Source organism: Babylonia areolata, chromosome 2, assembly GCF_041734735.1.
Source record: "Babylonia areolata isolate BAREFJ2019XMU chromosome 2, ASM4173473v1, whole genome shotgun sequence".
NCBI classification, from domain to species: domain Eukaryota; kingdom Metazoa; phylum Mollusca; class Gastropoda; order Neogastropoda; family Buccinidae; genus Babylonia; species Babylonia areolata.
Window position 1 is genome coordinate 8,826,652 of NC_134877.1, and position 21,952 is coordinate 8,848,603.

Genomic DNA, 21,952 nt, shown 5'->3' on the forward strand with positions numbered 1-21,952 from the left:
CCTGTTCACCCCCTGTACACCCACCCTGTTCACCCCTGTACATTCACCCTGTTCACCCTGTACATCCACCCTGTTCACTCCCTGTACATCCACCCTGTTCACACCCTGTATTCACACCCTGTACAGCCACCCTGTTCACCCTGTACAGCCACCCTGTTCACTCCATGTACAGCCACCCTGTTCACTCCTTGTACAACCACCCCTGTTCACCCCCTGTACATTTACCCTGTTCACGCCATGGACAGCCATCATGTTCACCCACTTCACAGCCACCCTGTTCACCCCCTGTACATCTACCCTATTCACCACATCCACCCTGTTCAACCCCTGTACATCCAACCTGTTCAACCCCTGTACAGCCACCCCTGCTCACCCCCTTTACATCCACCCTGTTCACTCCCTGTACAGCCACCCCTGCTCACCCCCTTTACATCCACCCTGTTCACTCCCTGTACATCCACCCTGTTCACCCCCTTTACATCCACCCTGTTCACTCCCTGTACAGCCACCCCTGCTCACCCCCCTGTACATCTACCCTGTTCACGCCATGGACAGCCACCCTGTTCACCCCCTATACACCCACCCTGTTCACCCTGTACATCTACCCTGTTCACGCCATGGACAGCCATCATGTTCATCCCCTGTATATCCACCCTGTTCACCCCAGTAGATCCACCCTGTTCACACCCTGTTTACCCACCCTGTTCACTCCCTGTAAATCCACACTGTTCACTCCTTGTACATCCATCCTGTACACCCCTGTACATCCACCCTGTTCACCCCCTTGTACATCTACCCTGTTCACGCCATGGACAGCCATCATGTTCACCCCCTGTACATGCACCCTGTTCACCCCTGTACATCCACCCTGTTCACCCCTGTACATCCACCCTGTTCACGCCATGGACAGCCATCGTGTTCACCCCCTGTACATGCACCCTGTTCACCCCTGTAAATCCACCCTGTTCACCCCTGTACATCCACCCTGTTCACCCCTGTACATCCACCCTGTTCACGCCATGGACAGCCATCATGTTCACCCCCTGTACATGCACCCTGTTCACCCCTGTACATGCACCCTGTTCACCCCTGTAAATGCACCCTGTTCACCCCTGTACATCCACCCTGTTCACGCCATGGACAGCCATCGTGTTCACCCCCTGTACATGCACCCTGTTCACCCCTGTAAATCCACCCTGTTCACCCCTGTACATCCACCCTGTTCACCCCTGTACATCCACCCTGTTCACGCCATGGACAGCCATCATGTTCACCCCCTTCACAGCCACCCTGTTCACCCCTGTACATCCACCCTGTTCACCTCCTGGTTCAGGTTTCAGTCACACACATATGCACACAGACACGTAACATTTTACGTGATTGATCATTTACCCCGCCACGTGGGCAACCACACTCCGTTTTGGGGTGTGTGCAAGCTGCGTATGTTCTTTTTTGCCAAATCAATTATGGTGCTTAGAGTCTCGCCGACCAATCAGGTCATCTCAAGGCTATCGCCACGTTAGCATCTACTTCCAGTCAAGTGTAAAAAAGTACAATAAAAACTAATCACTACTTCAATCTTTTCACTCAAAAGGTTGTCAAATCTTCCAGAGTTTAAAGCATTCAAATGTGATTGGAAATGTTCACTTCTTTCCAGAAGTCCATTCACGTCCACGGTGACCCACCAAACGCTGACATGGGGTACGTCTTTGATCTTCTGCGTGCGCATGCACACGACAGGGTTCAGGCACTGGCAGGTCTGCACACATTCTGACCTGGGAGATCGGGAACAAATCTCCACCTTTAATCCAGCAGGTGCGACGGGGATCGAACTCAGGAAACTCGGGCGGGAATGCAGCACTCTATGCTTATGACCACCGCACCTGTCAGTCTCAACACAACTTACACACCATTATTCGGAACCACGGTAATTTTAACACAATATACTCATGATTATTCACAAATCAGGGTTTCCATTTAGCGATTTTTGACAATGACACATCCATAATTAAACAATAAACATTAATATCTGGAAAATTCATGTTGTGTGAAAAAAAATATGCAGACAGATTAGCACTTGGATTATGAGTGTTGAGAAAACCAACACAGAAGGAGACAGCCTACCTGAGCATGTACATGTGCCATCTATTTCTTTTTGTTATCTTTTTTTCTTTTCTTTTTTTAACAAAATTCACGGGGAAGAGAGGGGAGGGGAAAAGGTTTTTGCTTCATATTTTGGCTGCACTTAAGGTCAGATTTACGAGCGATGAAATCTTATTCATTCCCAAATTCCAGGTTAACTGTTTCATTTTATTTTGTTAGCCTCCTTCATGCACTTACCCCTGGTAGGGTCAGGAGCTTGGCATGGTACCTGCTGCTCGTCTGGTCCCCTGTCAGAGCACGGCAAGACGGGGCTGTGTGCTCCATTCGCTGTCCTCACCTCTGTTGCCACGCTTCCATTGCTAACACTGCTTGCACCAGTCTCCTTGTGTTCTGGTGAATGAAATTGTTTTGTGAAGTTGGTCTGTGTACATGGCAAGACAGCAGTGTCCAGCTTGCTCCAGGAACATTCACTGTCGATGAAATACACATCGGGGTCACCTTTGGGCAGCGGCTGAAGATTACTACTGTCGTTGTCTCTTGTCCACAACGCTTTGCGAAAGTCCATGATGTACTTTATGTACATACACTGACTCCAACGCTTTTTGGGCTTGATTTTGAGCGGATCCTTGAAGTGGACGAAGAGCGGCATGCCTCCTGGCAGGACGTAGGTCAGTTGCAGACCGTAAGGTGTCATCAGGCAACGAGCTTCTCCCGGATCCATGCCAATGCGGTTGACTAACAAACCAAACAGCTGCTCAGCAAAGTCCCCAAGCTGGCCGTCATTGATGCCATTGTCCATGAAAATGTGAGCCTCCAGATAAACACCCTTCAGCTTGTCGCTTCCTGACAATTTTTTAATGCTAAATAGTAAGCGTTCCATTTCATAGTCTGCTTCACGGTACATTGTAGTACATACGTACACACGGCTCTTAGTACCTGTATGTTGTCCAATCAAACGGTCATGGCTGACACCATCCGCACAGTAATATAGTAGACGTTGCAGGTCTGAAAACCCAGGACACCAGCCATAGCCCAGCAACAGATCGTCATATGGCATGAAGAGAAATTTCGGTTTCTTCAGAGCATCACAGGCTCGAAGTACATGTGAAATGGCCCAGGCACACGCTAACACCCCTCCACTCGCCAGGACTGGCACTGGATCTCCAAAGTCTCCCAGCTCGTCCGTGTGGTACACATAGGGCCCAAGAACGCCAACACACAGCACTGTGCTAGTGACTGTGGACAAAACCGAAGGCAAGACCATTCCCATCAGAGGCTGACACATGGCCAGACTTAAGTAAGCCAGCGCATGGGAGAGGAGTCCTGTTGTCATATTCATCAACAACGGAATCAGCAAGCTCTCATCCCGAAGCCCATAGAAACCCTGACAGAAACTCAAGAGGGTTCCCTGCACAGAAAGCTGCACAGTACTGGAAGCCAACATATCAACAAAAATAAACCCTAGAACTGATAGAAGTTTGATGAACGTGTACATAAACTTCAGTCTTCTACAGTTATGTGTGACGTTTCCATTGACGCTGAACGTTCTATGACGGAGTGTGGGGGACCACATGAGAGCCAGCAGCAGCAGACAGAGAGGCATCAGCATGGCGCTGAGCCAGTGCAGGCAGCCGGACACGGCTAGGGTGAGGGCAGCCAGTATCGGGCTGACACAACACAACACTGACATACACAGCTTACCCCGTCCACAGTGGCTCTTCTCTCCCCGTGTCTGCACTGACGTTTCAGTCAGTTTTGAGTATGGATCCTGAGGTAACAATCCAACAACACACACACACACACACACAGCGTTGCAAACACACATACACACACACACACACACACACACACAGTGTTGATGTGGCAGTCAACATAGGCGGTCAACACATGACAGTCAACGTATAGTACTCACTGTTTGGCAATTAACGTATGGCGGTCAACAGATGGCAGTCACCGTACGGCTGCCAACGATTGGCACTCAGCTTATTGCAATCACTGTATGGCAATCACTTTATATGATAAAAAGTCAAACTATGGCAGTCATCCTACGGCAGTCGACATATTTCACTCATATGGCAGTTTTCGAATTGCAGTCACCATATGACAGTCACTATGGCAGTAACTTTATGTCAGTCAAAATTCGGCAGTCAACGGATAGCAATCAATGTATGATAGACATGTTAAGGCAGTTAATGTATAGCTACCAAAATGTGGCAGTCACCGATTGACAATGACTGTATGAGAGTCAAAATGTGGCAGTCACCGATTGACAGTGACTGTATGAGAGTCAAAATGTGGCAGTCACCGTGTGGCAGTATCTGTAGGAGTATGATAATCAAAATAGTGCAGTCACCGTATGGCAGTCGACATATGACACTCGTCACATTGCACTAAAATGGCAGTCAACAATGGTGTTTCCTGATTGATCTTTGGCAAAAAAAAGAAAAAGAATGTTGAACCAGGTCATGAAGCAACTGCTCTCAAACTACAATGGTTAAACCGTACAACATTTGACCACTGTTGTTTTGCCTATTTTCATACACGTCGTGTCTGGCCTTGATGAATTCCCGAGAAAATGGAAGGGGATATACTAACAAGTCGTAATTTAGAACACTCTAAATGTTAGATCTGTATACGAACAAGCACAAACGTCATATACATGTCTGTGACCTTGTAATAGAAAGAGCGATCAGTGTAAACCTTGCTCTTGTAAAAACCAACCGAAAACATGCAACAAATCACTTTGACGGTGGATAACAATTCCCATTACCCACTGGACTTCCAAGATAGTTGGAATTCTTGATTAATTTTAGGATTTCACATCACTTTAGATAAAACATCCCATAATCAAAGACATGTCGATATTAGAATATTACATTGTTCTGATGCGTGTGATTTCCCAATATTACCAACATCTGTGCCTCTCTGGATGGTTGCCTGTTCAGTTTCAGTTTCTCAAGGAGGCGTCACTGCGTTGGGACAAATCCATATACGCTACACCACATCTTCTAGGCGGCAGGATAACCCCAACCCACTCAGTCAGGCCTTCAGTACATGCAGATATACCTGTGTACCTACTCGTGTGAATTTTTTTTTTTAACAAAATTTTGCCAGAGGACAACACTCTCATTGCCATAGGCTCTTTTCTAGTGCGCCAAGTGCGTGCTTCACATGGGACCTCGGTTTATCTTCTCATCCGAATGACTAGACGCACAGTTTGATTTTCCAGTCAAACTTGGGAGAAAGGGCGAGAGCTGGATTCGAACCCACACCCTCATGGACTCTCTATATTGGCAGCTGAGCGTCTTAACCAATTTGCCACCTTCTTCCTCAAAAAACTTCCCCGGCGGGAAGGCAGGCAGTACACGTTTGCAGTTAGTATGCTGTATTTGAATCTTCTACAGGAGTGAAGGGTAATGTAACAGTTGATGGAATTCTGACATCAGCATGCATGAATATTGTTTAGAAAGTAAAGAAAAGGAAAAGGAAGCGGCGGAAAGACCACCAGGGAAGAGGCGATTGCCTTGAGTGTGTGTCTGTGGGCAGACGTAACTCACGTGCAAATAGGTGAGTGTCGGGGACAGGGAGGACAGAGGCAGCACACAGCCCAGGGCGGGGAGGACCACAAACACCGGGATGTAGGGCACCAACAGGCTGGACACCCACACCATACAGGCCCCTTCCATAATGCTGCCCACCACTCCCTGCACACACACACACACACACACACACACACCGTACGCGCTCAGACCACCTTTTCCATATCGAGTTCATTACCCCCACCACCCTCCCAATTTCCATCCCCCTCCGTGGACCGAAGAAAACAAAAAGGTCGAAGTTAGACTTGTCACACCGTTTACAAAAGCGTTCTGAATGTTGCACTGACCACTTTAGCAGCACAAAAAATAGATGTACAAGTGGCCTTTTAACGGGTTTTAATATTTTGAGTGAATCAAGCAAATACTCCCTGTAGCGACCGCAGATACCAACTGGAATTAGTTGGGGTTTTTTTTTATGAAGATAGCCTGCTACAGAAAGGCCTTCGACACAAAGTTGTCAATGGTCTTGGACTCTTTTGTTTCTCGTGGCAGATCCTTCCACTCTTGACAGGAATGAGAACTGCTGGTTTTGTCTTCTGCCATAAGGGACACATGACAATTGGCAATATCCGCATCATTGGCACGGTAGGGCGGGATGGAATTTGCCTCCGATTCTTTTGTTATACAGAGCAGCTTGTTTCGGATTCTGAACAATATGGCCATGGCCCACGGTGTGCGGTCTTGGAGGGTGGTCCACTTCAGTTCTTCCAGCTCCTTTGATGGACTGGATGTGTTCCTGTAGCGCCCCATCATAAACGAGCCGCTCTACGTTGGATAGTTTCTAAATGACCGATGTTTTACTGCTCGTGTGGATCCCATACTGTACTTGTCGTATCCGTGGATGGGGCGCGCATAGTATCGGAAGACTGTTTCTTTATCTTATTTTTTTCTGGAGCCAATCATGAAGTTTCGGTTTTTTTAAGAAACCATGGGTCTGTTGGCCTTTGCACACAACTGTTGATGTACTCATCATAAGTCAGTTGCTCCTGATGGTGGTCCCTTGGCACTCGACACTACTGACGAAGGAGAGGTATGCCCATGCAGCTGGTGGTCGTGATGGCAAACTCTTCTGTTAGAAGTTACGGGCTGTTACTAAAAGGGTTTCTCACTCTTTTTTAATCTTATGTTTGTTTTATTGATTGTGCAAAGAACAACATTTCTGAAAAAGAAGGTAGTACGATGAAAGATAACCAAACCAAATCTGATAAAAATGATAAGACTGATAGAAAAGAAAAGACTGACAGTAAAGACAAGACTGACAAAAATGACAAGACTGACCGGTCACGGCCAAAACACAGAGACAGACGACAATGACGTCGTACAGAAGAGACGGCTCAGGATCTGTGAAACGACCACGATCCAGAGAGTCCCGCATCATCCCAGACAGACATGCATCCAAGACAATTCATTAAATGACAGTGCAATCAGTGACATCTTTAGCTTTTCAAAGGTATGGAAAATGTGCAAAATTGAAAGAATTTGGGAAATAAAGATCACTCAAAAGGAAGAACGATTATTTGGACTTACAAACACGTATGACAAATGTTGAAATCAAATATAAAGAGATCTAGATAAAGATGCTTTTCGAAAGGAATTGTTGCAGATAAAGCATCATTTAGAGATATTTTCTCTTGAGAAAGCAAAAGGAACTTAGATAAGAGCACGTGAGAAATTGGTAGAGGGGGGTATCAATTATGGAGGTTGGTTATCTGAACCATATACAGTAAGATGTGGCATCAGAAAAATATGCCCATTCTCACCCTTAGCTTTTATGCTGGCGGTTGAAATATGAGCAATACAGATAAGCAAAATGAAATACATGGCACTGGAGTGCCAAACAACAACCGGGACACTCAAGCAATAAAAATAAAACAAGTAGCCGACGACACTACACTCTTTCTGAAAAAAATAATGACAACATGACATGCTTCTGAAATCACAACTGATTTTGCGAAATTCTCCTTTCGAGAAATTTTGAGAAACTCTGAATCAAGGAAAAACGAAAGCAATGAAAATTGGAAAGCATTTGACAGACGAACCTCTGCCGTTTCGTCTAACAAATAAAATCAAGATACTTGGCATAAATATGTTTCCATAACAGTATAGGAACACAAAATATATAAGAGAACTGGATAGGAAGGTTAGAAAAAAATGCAAAATCTAATAAAATCTAATAAAATCAACCGAGACTTAAGTATTCACGGAAAAATAGTCATCATAAAAACGTTCTTGATCAGCTATTTTACCATCGTTATGCGATCCATTGGATTACCGGATCATATCCTTGCAAAAATCAATCGATCTATATACAGGTTTATCTGGCAAAGGAAGTTTTGAAACAAAAACGCATTTGAAAAGATTAAACGCAAAGTGATGGAAGGAAACTACGAAAAAGGTGGAGTGTTTATGATAAATGTGAACGATTTTACAGAAATGCTTTTACTTGCAATGGATTGGAAAGCTCTTAAGATTTGTAAACGAAAGGTGGTCTCGTGGCCCAATATGGCATTTTGGACAAATAGCTAATAAGAATATATTTGATATCAACTGTCGACCTAAAAAATAGAATTTGATTCAAAATGTAACTGATGAATTTGGGGGGAAAAAAACGCTTTGTGGACTATCTGGAAAATAAAATAGTGTGTTCAAAAGACGAGATCATTTTAACAAATTACCGTGACCAACTACTTTGGAACAATATACTGATACAATACACAAAGCAAACACTTTTTCTTCAAAACACGGAAAAACAATGAAATTAAAGAATTTTGGATTTGATATCAATTAATGACAACAGAATATTTTCGCTTGAAGAGGTCAAGAACCAAGTAATCCCAAACCCAGCCAACACCATGATGCAGTATAAGGCAGTAATTAATGCCCTTCCTACAGTGTGGAAGGACTGGGTGCACCAGGAAAACTCCGGGCGAGAAACAAACAATGACGGACACTGTGAGGCTGACATGTACAACACATAGCCAAAGAACATTTTATTCACGGTCTGATTGGGAAATGTGTAGTAGAACTTAGCATGTGCGATGCACTGTTTGGTAATCAAAGTGAAGAACATGCAAGTGAAAATATACAATTATTTTATTAATCATTAACAAGAATATTATTTTCGGTAAGATATGTATTTGCATTACAAAGAAAACTGTCAATTTCTCCTTTATTTGTATTATTTGAGGAACATATTTCTCATCGCTTGCAGTGACTAACTTTTCTATTTTTCTTTTTTCTTTCTTTGCTTTTTTGTTGTTGTTGTTGTTTATTTTGGGGTTGTTTTTTTTTGGGTTTTTTCCTTTTTTGTACGGACGTTTGTCACGTCAGTTTCCCTTTGGGACCATGCAACAGCTAGAACATACACACACTGACACACACGCGCATGCGCGAAACATCTTCGGACATACACAGTTATGCGACAGAAACAGAGAGAGAGAGAGAGAGAGAGAGTGGAAAAGACAAAACAATATGTAACACACTAGAGGATCTTTTTTTAAAGGGGCTACCGCTGTATATTACAAAAAAGTAATGAATTTGTCCATCACAGACGATGAGTTAGGCTTTTGTGTAAGAGTGTGGGTGAAGGGGCGGAGGGGGGTGGGATGTGTGTACGTGGTCGTTGTTTAAGTTTGCTTGGTTGGTGGGTTGTTGATGTTGTTGTTTTTCTTTGTTTGTTTTTTTGTTTTTGTTTTTGTTTGGGTTTTTTTTTCCATCTATTTGTTTCTTTATTTATCTATTTACTTTTTTCATACTTTTTTTTTGGCCAATGAAGAAAGACACGCGCAGAACATTAAAAAAAATAGAAACATACGGCAAATCAAGACACTATGTGCTCCGTGATCTTGCATGGCCTTAAAAAAAAAAAGAAAGAAAGAAAAAACGAGAAAAAAGAAAAGAAAAGAAGAAAAAAAGAAGAAGAAAAAAAAAAGATTTCACGCTTCCCGCGTTAACAAGATAGGAAGCAGACAACAAGGAAACTGGAAGGACTGGCTACAGAAGCCTGAAGCACATACAACTAGGCACTCACAGTGAGGACGCTGCACAGGGGTGGTAGGCGGGTGTCGGAGCACTTGGTCAGAAAGGACACGTTCCACACAATCTGCAGCAGTGCCAGCAGGTAGGGAGAAACCAGCAGCACCGTGAGGGCGGCATACCTACACGTGTACACCTGCCTATTACTCAGTGTAGATATACCTCAAATCAATGTTATCGGTTAGTTCGTGATAACACTCTGTCTGTTCTACTATATTGTTTGTATTATCATTTTGTGTGTGTTATAATATTGTCGATTTGTATCATTTGTAATAATGCCCACCTTGTCAGTGTTAGCATCGCCATGTTGTCGCCTGTCGGTATTATGGCTTATTAGTATCATCACCTTAATGGTGTCACAGATTTGTTATCAACTTGTTGGTGTTCTCACCACACTGGTTTTATCACATTGTAAGCATTTAGAAATGACATGAGATACACGCATTTATAAAGAATCTAGAGCTAATATGGATCATTTTCTAATAAAAACTAAAATTCTCTCTCTCTCTCCCTCTCTCTCTCCCTCCCCTCTCTCTCCTTTCCCATCTCTCCCTTCCTCGCTCTCCTTATTTCCCTCTCTTTCTCCCTCTTTCTCTCTCTATATCCCATCTCTCCCTTCCTCGCTCTCCTTATTTCCCTCTCTTTCTCCCTCTTTCTCTCTCTATATATATCCCCGTCATCTCTCATTCTCTCTTTCTCTTCCTCCCTCCCTACCCCCCACCCCTCGCTCTCCATCACTCTCTCTCCCCCTCGAACGGTTTTATATCGGAATTTAAAGACAGAGTAATAGCATGACATCACAAACAGAACTGGCATAGAGAAATAGAAAGCAACAATAGAAATAATTTGTTTTATTCGGTCAAATCAATATTCCAAACAGAGAATATAGAGATCATAACAAATAATTGGCATAAAACCTGCCTTGCTATGCTCAGATTGAGAGCATTTGGAGTGGATGCTAACAAAAGATGCTTCGAAACAGACGCGGCGGCAACATCTCTTTGTCCGATGTGTTGCGAAAGACCAGAAGATGAAAAACATTTCATGTTCAACTGCAAAAGGGTACAAAGAAGTGCGAAAAACTGAGCTGTATTCAATACAGCTTTAGCAGGAGAAAATACATGTTCAGCATATTGATAGCAGAAAATGAAGATATTATCCTCTCACTTGCACATTATTTATCCGAGGCAGTAAATATACTCAAGAAGATAACTAAAGCTTCAAATACTCATTGATCACTTAATATTTCGTGTGGGTTCTAAGAAAAAAAAAATCAGGGGTAACATACATATGGACGGTCGTTAGGTTTATGTATGTATTTTATGTGTGCCTCTGTTGCATGCTAAAATACTTGTATGATAATATACATTTTGTTCTACTTGTATTCTTCGAACTTTGGAATCGAATCACTGTAGCCATCTGACACGTGGGCTTAAAAGGTAATGACAGTAAAGTATCAAAGTATCTCTTATCTCTAATTAGCTCGTTCGGCCCTAGATAACTTTTTCTCTTCTGTTGCATTTTGTTTGATTGTATTCACCATTATTGTCCTGAGTTGCACCACCCATATCATTTTAGAGCGGTACAGCCAAGGACATTAAACATTTCTGTCTCTCTTCCTCTCTCTCTCTCTCTCTCTCTTTTCTCCCTCTCTCTCCCTCTCTCTTTCACTTGTACTCCTTCCCCTCTCTTTCTCCCCTCTGTCTCTCTTTACCCCCTCTTTCTCTCCCCCTCTAACTCGAATCTGGTAAATATATTACCCTTTTCTCTACATGGGATTAAAGTAGAATATTATTCTCTCAGCGTACGATCCTTCAACCAAGAGCAATAGATTTTATCGGTCAGTGCTGCTATAAAACTGGAACTGAACGTCAGTTTAGGTGTATCTTGATACTTCCTTAGAAAGAAGAGGCACAATACAGAGTTTGCAAACGGAAAACAAATATTTCAGTCAGGGGGGCACGGAACGAATGGCGAACCTGCGCGCAGCATGTGAAACGACCTCCTGCTAAATCACATCAGTACGTATGCTACAGGCTTCCCCGTGCCTTCATTCTTGGCAGACAGGATCGTAAGACATCATGCCTTCTGAAAGACTGTATTTTAGGCAGAGATGTGGACGTTTTGTGTTTATTTTCATTATTTTCATGTCAAAGCGATCAAGGTCTAAAAATAGAAAACCTGGCTTTCGAATGAGAAACATGTTAGGTTGTGGTTTGCTCCTGTCATTTTTGTACTGGGGCAGTTTGCTGCTGCGTCAATGTGGTGATATTGAGCTGAACCCAGGACCCAGACAACCCATGCGGCAGACCCAGCTTGGATCCCAGTCCTCAGCGTCCCCTCGTGCCAGCGCCGACACGTCTACAACTGCATCAACAGCTGCATCCCAGAGTAAAGACGATTCCCTCAGTTACGTGGTGTCCATGCTGCAGTCCTTGAACACCAAGTTCGACGAGATGAAAGAGGACATCAGAAGTATGCGAGAGGACTACGCTAAGCTACATGACGACGTTAAGGGTCTCAAAGAAGAATGTGCGTCATTACGTACCGAAAACAGAGAATTGAAAAACAAAAACTCAAACTTGGAGAAGAGAATGGAAGATTTTGAGAAGAAAGCAGATGATCTCGAATGCCGTTCAAAACGCAACAATGTGATCATCAGCGGACTGCAGAGACCCAGCAACGGAACGGCAGAGGACCTAGAGGGCAGAGTACAAGACCTCCTCACCGACACCTTGGAGCTGGCGTCAGACGTCCCCTTCGACAGGCTGCACCGGCTGAACAGTAACCCCAACTCACCAGTGATTGGCTGCTGCACCTATTTCCAAGATAAGTTGAGGGTACTTAAAGCTAAGGGGAAATTGAGGGGCACTGGTATCTTCACTGGGGAGGACTTTTCGTTCAGAGTGCGCGAAATTAGACGTACTTTGACTCCTCACTTGAAGAAAGCTAAAAGTGAAAATAAAAGAGTAACAATGGTTTTCGACCATCTTGTCATTGAGGGCAAGAAATACACTGTAGACGGGGAGGGGAAGTTAACTGAATTAAGATAGGAAGCTGGCCGCTCCTTTCATGAAGACTGTATTAGATATGGTGATTTTGACCCTGTCCCCGTTGATTTGGTAGGAGCGCAATGTACTGTGACACCGGTTTTTAACGCTACAAGCAACACTGCAAATGCACGTGAGTGTCGCAGTGAAATCCGTGACGGTGACAGTGTCAGTGGAGTGAATTCGGTCCGTGCCGCCAGTGACGATGTTTGGACTCCGGTTTCGATTAATACCAGTAAATCTTTTAACTGTGTACATTGGAATGTTGGAATGTTCGAAATTAAAAGATAAAGATTTTCTTTGTTACATTCGTTCTTTTGACTTTATTTGCATTGTTGAAACCTTTATGGAAACTTTTCAGTCTCATTTGTTTGATGATTACGTGTCTTTTTATAAACCTGCAGTCAGGTTTACCAAGCACGGCCGTCCTTCGGGCGGAATTGTTTGCCTTATAAGGAAAACATTCACCACATATATTCGTTCTATAGATGTAAATTATTCTAACATTTTGGTCTTTCTAATAAACAGAGGGTTGTTGGGATTAACAAAAGATGTTTTGTATGTTTGTGTATATGTCTCACCCGAAGGATCACCCTTTTATTCTTTTTTTGACATTGATAACGGGATAAGTTTAATTGAAGAATGTCTAACCGGCTGTTTGCTCACAGTCAATGATGTGTACATTGTTTTGTCTGGAGACCTTAATAGCAGAACTGCTGATGTAACTCCTGAATGTTTGTATAAAAATGATATTGATGCACTTTATAGAAGTTCTCCTGTCAATATAAACCGAAATTCTCAAGATATCATACTGAATAATTACGGAAAGCTCTTATTGAATTTATGTACTACACTTGACTTATGTTTTTTAAATGGTGTATGTAAGGGCGACCTTCAAGGTTGCTATACATTCAACTCAGATTCTGGCAGTAGTGTTAATGATTATTTTATAATGCCAAGTGATATGTTTGATGTTCTTTGTTACTGTTAGAGAAAGATTTGATTCTGATCACATGCCATTAGAATTGTCTGTGTATTTTCCAAAAGATGGAAATGACATAGTTGAAATGCATGAAAATGAGCAAATTGTAAGCAAACTTGTATGGAATAGCGATTTAGCACAAACGTTCATAGATTCTATGGAAACTGAAGGAGCTCGTGAAATGTTGGAATCAGCCATTGGTTTGATTGATGTTGATATTGACAAGTCCTTGTCGTTGTTTAATACGTGTATTACACAGAGTGCTCAATGTATGTATAAGCGACTTAGACTTTGTACAGACCAAAAGACAGATGACTGGTACGATGGCGAATGCAGAAAAGCAAGAACTAACTTGAGAAATCTCTTCAGGAAATTTAATCGAACAACACAGACTGTAGATTTAAATGCCTCCTGTACGACAAGGAAAAACCTTTTGTATAGCAAGAAGAGAATATAAACATCTGTTAAAACGCAAAGAGAAGAATTTCAATCGTAATGCATTAGATAAAATTTTGGCTTCTGTGAATAATCAAAAACAGTTCTGGGAAAATGTGCGCAAAGTTTTGTGTAAGAAAAAGATTGTAAACAATAATATATCTGTCGACGAGTGGTTTCAGCACTTCAAAAATTTATTTGACAAAGGTATTCAGAATGATGATGAAATGCACGGGGGTGATACTGATTGTTATTTCAATAGACCAATTTCAAAAGAGGAAATCTTGTTAGCATTTAGGAAGATAAAAACCAGGAAAGCTGCTGGGCCAGATGGAATAATAGGGGAATTGCTAAAAAAAAAAATAATAATAAAAAAATAAAAAATGCAGGTGAATGTGTTGTTGATTTCTTTGTGTTATTTTTCAATGCTTTGTTTCAAAGAGGCATGTTTCCTGAAAGCTGGACGGAGGGAATTGTGCTTCCCCTATTCAAAAAAGGTGATGTGAATAACCCTAATAATTACATAGGCATTACATTAAGTGATGTAAGTAGTAAAGTTTATAGTGCTGTTATTAGTCGTCGTTTACAAGAATGGGTAGAAGAAAATAATACTGGGGAAGAACAAGCTGGGTTTAAAAGGAATTATTCTACTATTGATCATATGTTTACTTTGTTAGTTTTTGTACAAAAACAACTTTGCTTTAATCGAAAGTTATATGTTGCATTCATAGACTTTGAGAAGGCCTTTGATTCTATAAACAGAAAATTTCTTTGGTATATTCTCTTAAAAAATGGAATAAATGGTAAGTTATATCGATGTATTAAAAGCATGTATAATAACGTTAAGGTAAGGATAATATGTGGGTCTAAATTGACAGACTATATCAGTTGCACACATGGTGTAAAAAGGGCGATGTGTGCAGCCCTATACTATTTTCACTCTTTATAAATGAACTTGCAAGAGAAGTTATAGAAAATGGTAAGCATGGGGCACGATTCTCTCTTGATTATTTTGAGCTTTTTATTTTACTTTTGGCAGATGACGTTGTTTTGCTTTCAGAAACAGTAATTGGTTTGCAAACTCAGTTGGACAATTTACATAGAGCAGCTTGTTCTCTTGAATTAAAAGTAAACTTGAATAAAAGTAATATTATTGTGTTTCGAAAAGGTGGTTATTTACCCACAAGAGAAATATGGACATATAATAATCTTGTGATGCCAGTAGTTAATGCTTATAAATATTTAGGTATATTGTTTTCAACAAAACTTAGCTTCACTGCAACCTGTATCGATTTGTCCAGTAAAGGTAAGAATGAAGTTTTATGTATTTTGCGACAATTACGTAATCTTTATCTTTGTTTCTCAAGTTATTTGATTTACAGGTTCAACCCATTGTCCAGTATGGTGCAGAACTTTGGGGCCTTGATACTTCAGCATGCCATATTGAAAAAGTACACTTATTTGCTTTAAAAAAGTTTCTGGGGATTGAAATGCGAACGCCCAATGATCTTGTATATGGCGAAACCAATAGATATCCAATTTACATAAATTCTACGACACGTTGTACTCGTTATTGGTTGAAGTTAACGAGAATGGATGATCACAGACTGCCACATAAAGCCTATAGAATGTTACATGATTTAGATGAAAAAGGTAAAAGAAATTGGGCGTCAAATATTCGATGTAAATTATACCAATATGGTTTTGGATATGTATGGATGAATCAAGGTGTCCAGGAAATTAAACAGTTTCTCACTGAATTTAAAGAAAGATTGATTGTTTGCAGGTGGCAGGAATGGAACTCACATAAGGAAGACAGCGACCGGTTTGAAATGTACAGAACATTTTGTACTACTCGTGAAGTGAAAACGTACTTGCAAATTAGCTTAGACAAACATTTAAAATTCATAATGACAAGATTTAGATTAGGTATTTCAGAAATTGCTCAACATTATTATCGGTACAGAAAGCATACTGTGGATGAGTTGAATTGCCCTCTGCGTAGAAGTGGTGTTGAAGATGAGTTACACTTTATTTTATGTTGAACTGCTTTAAGTAAATTAAGAGAACAGTATATTCCACGAAAGTAGTTTAAGTTTCCAAATCAGTTTTGGCTAAGTCTGTTGATGGCATCTAATAAAGAAAGCATTGTAAAGAATTTGTCCATTTACATATATAAAGCATTTAAGTTACGATCAATAATGATATCATAATTTCTTTGATGATTGTTTCGCCTTGTGCACTTACATGTTTAAAAATGTTGTATACTGAACCCCTTCAGGAGGGGCAATGGCCTATATGAATAAATCATCCGAATCCGAATCCGAATCTTTCACTTGTACTCTTTCCCCTCTCTTTCTCCCCTCTGTTTCTCTTTACCCCCTCTTTCTCTCCCCCTCTAACTCGAATCTGGTAAATATATTACCCTTTTCTCTACATGGGATTAAAGTAGAATATTATTCTCTAAGCGTGCGATCCTTCAACCAAGAGCAATAGATTTTATCGGTCAGTGCTGTTATAAAACTGGAACTGAACATCAGTTTAGGTGTATCTTGATACTTCCTTAGAACGAAGAGGCACAATACAGAGTTTGCAAACGGAAAACAACTATTTCAGTCAAAATATATGCCTAAACGTCACGCTGTAACGTTTATTACCACCTAATCTACCCTCATTGCACACCAGTTGAACTCATTTTTTATGTTTACCTACCATTTAGCACGGTGTAAAAGTATCTGAAAGAAAGATTCTCGCTGAGTCTTTTGCAATATATATATATAGATATAGATACACACACACACACACACACACACACACACACACACACACACACACACGTGTGTGTGTGTGTGTGTGTGTGTGTGTGTGTGTGTGTGTGTGTGTGTGTGTGTGTGTGTGTGTGTGTTGAAATTTTATTACTCGAAAGGGTTAAGTCAATAAAACAAAATCAAGTCATGAACGTCAGTAAACTGGAAATCCAAAATGTGTTACTGAGTTCAAAAGCAAAATGGAATGCTGACGGCGAGAATGTGCGACATGTCTCAAAAAGTCTTGACATTGATGATTTTATTACATGTTATGGAAAATATATGCAACTTAGTATTGTTTTTACCATAAATAGAGTGCTGTTTTCAGTTGAGAGAACCCAAAATCGAATCTCGCTGATTAAGTTTGAAATCGCGGTGTATATGTCACGCGGATAAACTTCTGATTGTACTTTCTTTCTCTGCTTTTTATGATTGACAACAATTTTTATTTGAATATGTTTGTTTCTGAATACTAATTATTTTACATTTTCAAGACCTTTCGTAATCCAGATGATATAAAATCCGATAGACGTCAATATATGTATCTGATGCCGAGTGTCCATTTTCATTAAGGACTGCAAGCATTTACTGTGAAGCAGACAGGACATAGGCCAGTCAGACAGTTCCATAAACCTATAACTAACCCTCAACACAAGAGATACACAATGCAAAAAAAGTTCACTGACCAAGCGGGCAGAGAGATGTCTGGATTCCGGATGACCCGCAATGTCCACACAAAAGAGGTCTTCTCTGCCGTCATTAACAGGAGACCGCCAGTAAATAAAATAGATGTCAAGAAAACCTGCAAGAAAACAAGCGTTAATTCCAGTCATGACACCTTTTGTCCATGCGCTCTCTCTCGCGCGCGCTCATACACACACACATACATATACACGCACGCACAAATGCACACACGCACACTCACGCAGGCATGCGCGCGCGCGCCCACACACACACATACGCGAGCACACACACACACACACACACACACACACACACACACACACACACATTCCGAGTACAGGTGGACACATAAGAAAACAAAAATAATTAAGTAATTAAAAATGCCGCACCCAAGCTGCAAGTTCAGGATCTTTGAAGATCACACATTTCGAAGGTCGAAAACAGCGAACCAGCGACATTCACTTGCAATATCAGCGGTGTATTGCAGTCGCCATGGGCGTTGTTCAAGCAACAGTCGAGCGATCATGATTTTCAGCTGAAGGCTGAAAAACTCCTTTTGATATCATTCACTTCAACACAACACAATAAAACGCAATCACTGATGAAAGAAAAACAACAACAACAACAACAAAAAAACCATGGCAAGGATGCGACCCGACACGACACAAACACGACACACAATACAGCACAGAAGCCAACAACATAACGCAAAAAAAACAAAAACAAAAAAACAACAATAGACCATGCCGGCACCATCACGGTCATGCTACATGCACAAACAACCCAGGAAACCTCAAATCATACCTTCAAACACTTTTTCATTGTCATATCAGCAGTGCTCTTTTCGTGTGTTTCCTGAAATTTTAGCAGAGATAATGAATACAGTGAGTTGTGAATACAGTGAGAGTAAATAGATCTTTCTTTTTAAAAATTGTACTTGTTTACTGTTTACTTTGTTATGTTTCTTTTATTTTTCTTGTTGATAACGGAACATAGCCTACGATTTCCATAAGAATGAAGAAAATCATGAAAATAATTCACATAAATCCTGAATCTGGGAATAAATTGACTTTCCAAAATATACCGATTTCATCCAAAAGATCAAAGTTAAAGGGTCGCAAACTTGTGAGGAATTGCTTTCGCATTTAGGCTTTTTCGTCTCTTAGTTATGAATCAAACGAGACAAGGCGCGTCCTTAAGAATGCACGCGATCGCACACACACACACACACACAGATTCACACGCGCGTGTGTATGCACACACACACACAGCGATTCACACGCTCGTGTGTGCACTCGCTCGCTTGCGCGATCGCGCGCGCGCGCACGCACGCACACACACACACACACACACACACACACACACACACACACACACAAGCCCGTGCTTTAAACCTTCGATTGTGTGCCTTTGAAAGATAATCGGAAAACCCAAACTCACCCAACTAGCCAAGCAAATCGATCATGCGGCGTTCAAGTCGAATTTGCCAGTAACATCCCCTTTTATAGGTCTGTGTGGTGACCACTCAGCACGTGTTGCGCGGTCATCCCAGATGCTGAGCTAAATCTGGCTGCAGAGCTGCACTGAGTGGGAAGTCCTTGCCTAAAGGACGTGACACACCAGCCGTTAGATATGTGGTTTGAGCCGATCACCTCACTATCGTCTGGAAAAGATGGCGTGACACTGCAACCGATCTTTGAAATGTTTCAGTGGTGAGATGGGAAATGAGTGATTACTTATTTCGTGTTTGCTTTCTTGACTTTCTCTCTTAAAGGAAAACATTAAAATACAAGTGTTACCAAATTGTAATCCCAGTGGAAGTCATGTAGAAGCAGTTCTAATACTTTTAGTTGATCTGTAGTGACTAGCATTACTAAAACTGCACATCGTTGTAATAATTATATTTTTTCACATTGTACTGTTCATGATTGGATGATATTCACTGCACCATTTTTGAATGTGTGAATATTTGCTATATTGTTGAAAGTCGAACGCTCGCGAAGTTGCATATTTCAGCAAAAATTTCTTTGTGTTCTTTGTTCCTTTGTTTATCTATTCATTCATTGATTCGTTCATTCATTATTATTCAATCCCCGTCTCCCTAGCGATTTGGATCAAATTCTAGTGACTGTGTCAACTACAACATGCTCTGTTCCAAACAGAAAATGACATTCTCCAACCAGTGAGCGCCAATGTTTAGGAGACATACACTGCAGCCTGAGCGAGAACAAGTGTGAGGCTGCCTGGTTCATTTCAAGTTCAAACTAGGTCTTCTTTATTCATCCCATCCGGGTCAATTTTCACAATGACTAAATAAACAAGCAACATTCAACAACACAAGATCCACAGAACATTGGTCACACAAAACAGTGCTGTGCTCTCTTGGAAACGGGTTCTTTATGTCTTCCCGTTTCTCTCTCTCTCTCTCTCTCTCTCTCTCTCTGGCTATCGTATTCCTAATGGATTGACCATGTTTGTTTTAAGTCATCCGTTGACAGCCTGTTCCGTTCACACATGTGTGTCTTGGCCACACGCGCTGCGAACGGTTCTCCCCGTTCGGCACAGGAGAAAGGTCCATGTGTCAGCGCCTTAACTGTTCAAACTGTTACCACCGAGTTCTTCCGCGTTCGTTTGACATTTCGAACATGACTCCCATCCCATCCTCTATCTTTTCTATGTTGCCTTCCCCTTTTTGAAAGGGGCTGTGCATGACATTGCCCTCATGACACAGCCTTTCGGTCACAAGAGTCAACAAACAAACAGCCCAGACAACAGAGGATTAACGCTACCACATAGCTGAGGAAACGGAGATGAGGAAGAGCTGGAGTCGCTCTCAACGTCAGGGAGTTTGTCAGGGTTTATGGATTTCATGTCGGCGGGTTCTCCCGTGTTACTACAGGGGAAAGGAATATAACATTTAGGAAGCGTCTGGATGTTTGATTATGTGCAAAAGGTTGGTTGTGTTATTTCAAGTGTCAGTTATCAGGACAGATGTTCTGTGAGGTTCTTCCACGATTTCCCCATCACAAAATATTTCGTTGTATTTGTATTTCATTTCATTGTATCACAACAGGTTTCTCTGTGTGAAATTCGGGCTGCTCTCCCCAGGGAGAGCGCGTCGCTACACGACAGCGCCACCTTTAAAAAAAAAAAAAAAAAAAAAAAAAAAAAAATTTCCTGCGTGCAGTTTTATTTGTTTTTGCTATCGGCTGTGTCTGTGTGGCTGTGTCCTTAACCTCTATATGATCCTTAACCTCTATATTTGGCTCTATATGGCTGAGTCCTTAACCCCGAAGCTGTGGCCAACACGTTCTTATCGACATGTATGTCCTAAATAAACAGTGTGCTGGTGCACCTTCATTTCAGTTCAGTGCACGAAACATATCACACATCTACACCAACAATATGGAGCGGTGGTCTTGTGGAAAGGATTAGGAAGCCAGTGTCCACGGTTCGAGTCCATATAGGGACCGGGGTATTTTCTTTCCCTCTCCACTTTCGGATGAGACGATAAAGCTGGGTGCTGTGTGCAAAATGCGCTAATCGCACGTACATAAAGAAAAACTAACAGACAATATCAAAGAGACACACGTGTTCGACCCATGGAATACTCACACAAAGAATCACAGCCTCAAAACATTTACCAATACACACTACTCACCACTACAGCGCTTCAGGTTTTGGGTTCTCTTCTTTCCGGTTTTTATTCTTTTTTTAATCTTTTTTAAAATTTATATTTCATTTTTTTGTTGGTTTTTGGTGTGTGTGTGTGTGTGTGTGTGTGTGTGTGTGTGTGTGTGTGTTTTGTTGTTGTTGTTTTGTTGTTGTTGTTGTTTGTTTGTTTGTTTTTAACTTCTGCTTTTCTCTCCGGCCATCGTTCCGTATCTTCGTTAAGCTCCGAGCTTGGTCCCTGTAAATAAATATCATCTCTTAATTTCAAATTCAGTGTCCATGGCTTTGTTAAGAATATTTCTCCGTCAATTCATTTTCTCTTCTTCTTTGTTTCTTACACCCATACATTTCATGATTTACAAATGCTGGACAACAAAAATACAAACACAGTCGTCATTATATATTCACCGTACTACTCTAATAATATGAATTACCAATAAATCCATAAATCATACCATGAATAACTGAAATAGAATTTGTTAATTTACATCAAAATAAATGCTTATATAAAAGAACATTTTGAAAAGAATATTTCTAATTCATCTATTTAAAAAATAGATATTTCCTTTTGCCAAAAGGGCAACT

The 21,952-nt window shown here is 41.4% G+C and overlaps 1 protein-coding gene across 1 annotated transcript in view; it reads right to left on the reverse strand.

Moving 5' to 3' along the window:
• LOC143297281 (uncharacterized) overlaps positions 1-18,545 on the reverse strand; it is a 63,054-nt gene extending 44,509 nt beyond the window's left edge. Inside the window, exons 1-5 of the mRNA XM_076609552.1 lie at positions 18,500-18,545; positions 17,698-17,813; positions 9,733-9,859; positions 5,661-5,807; positions 2,341-3,871 (exon numbers count right to left, since the gene is read on the reverse strand). Of these exons, the coding sequence (XP_076465667.1) occupies positions 2,341-3,871; positions 5,661-5,807; positions 9,733-9,859; positions 17,698-17,813; positions 18,500-18,523 (1,945 nt within the window). The 5' untranslated portion in view covers positions 18,524-18,545. The remainder of the gene's footprint in view (positions 1-2,340; positions 3,872-5,660; positions 5,808-9,732; positions 9,860-17,697; positions 17,814-18,499) is intronic.
• Between the last annotated feature and the right edge of the window lie 3,407 nt (positions 18,546-21,952).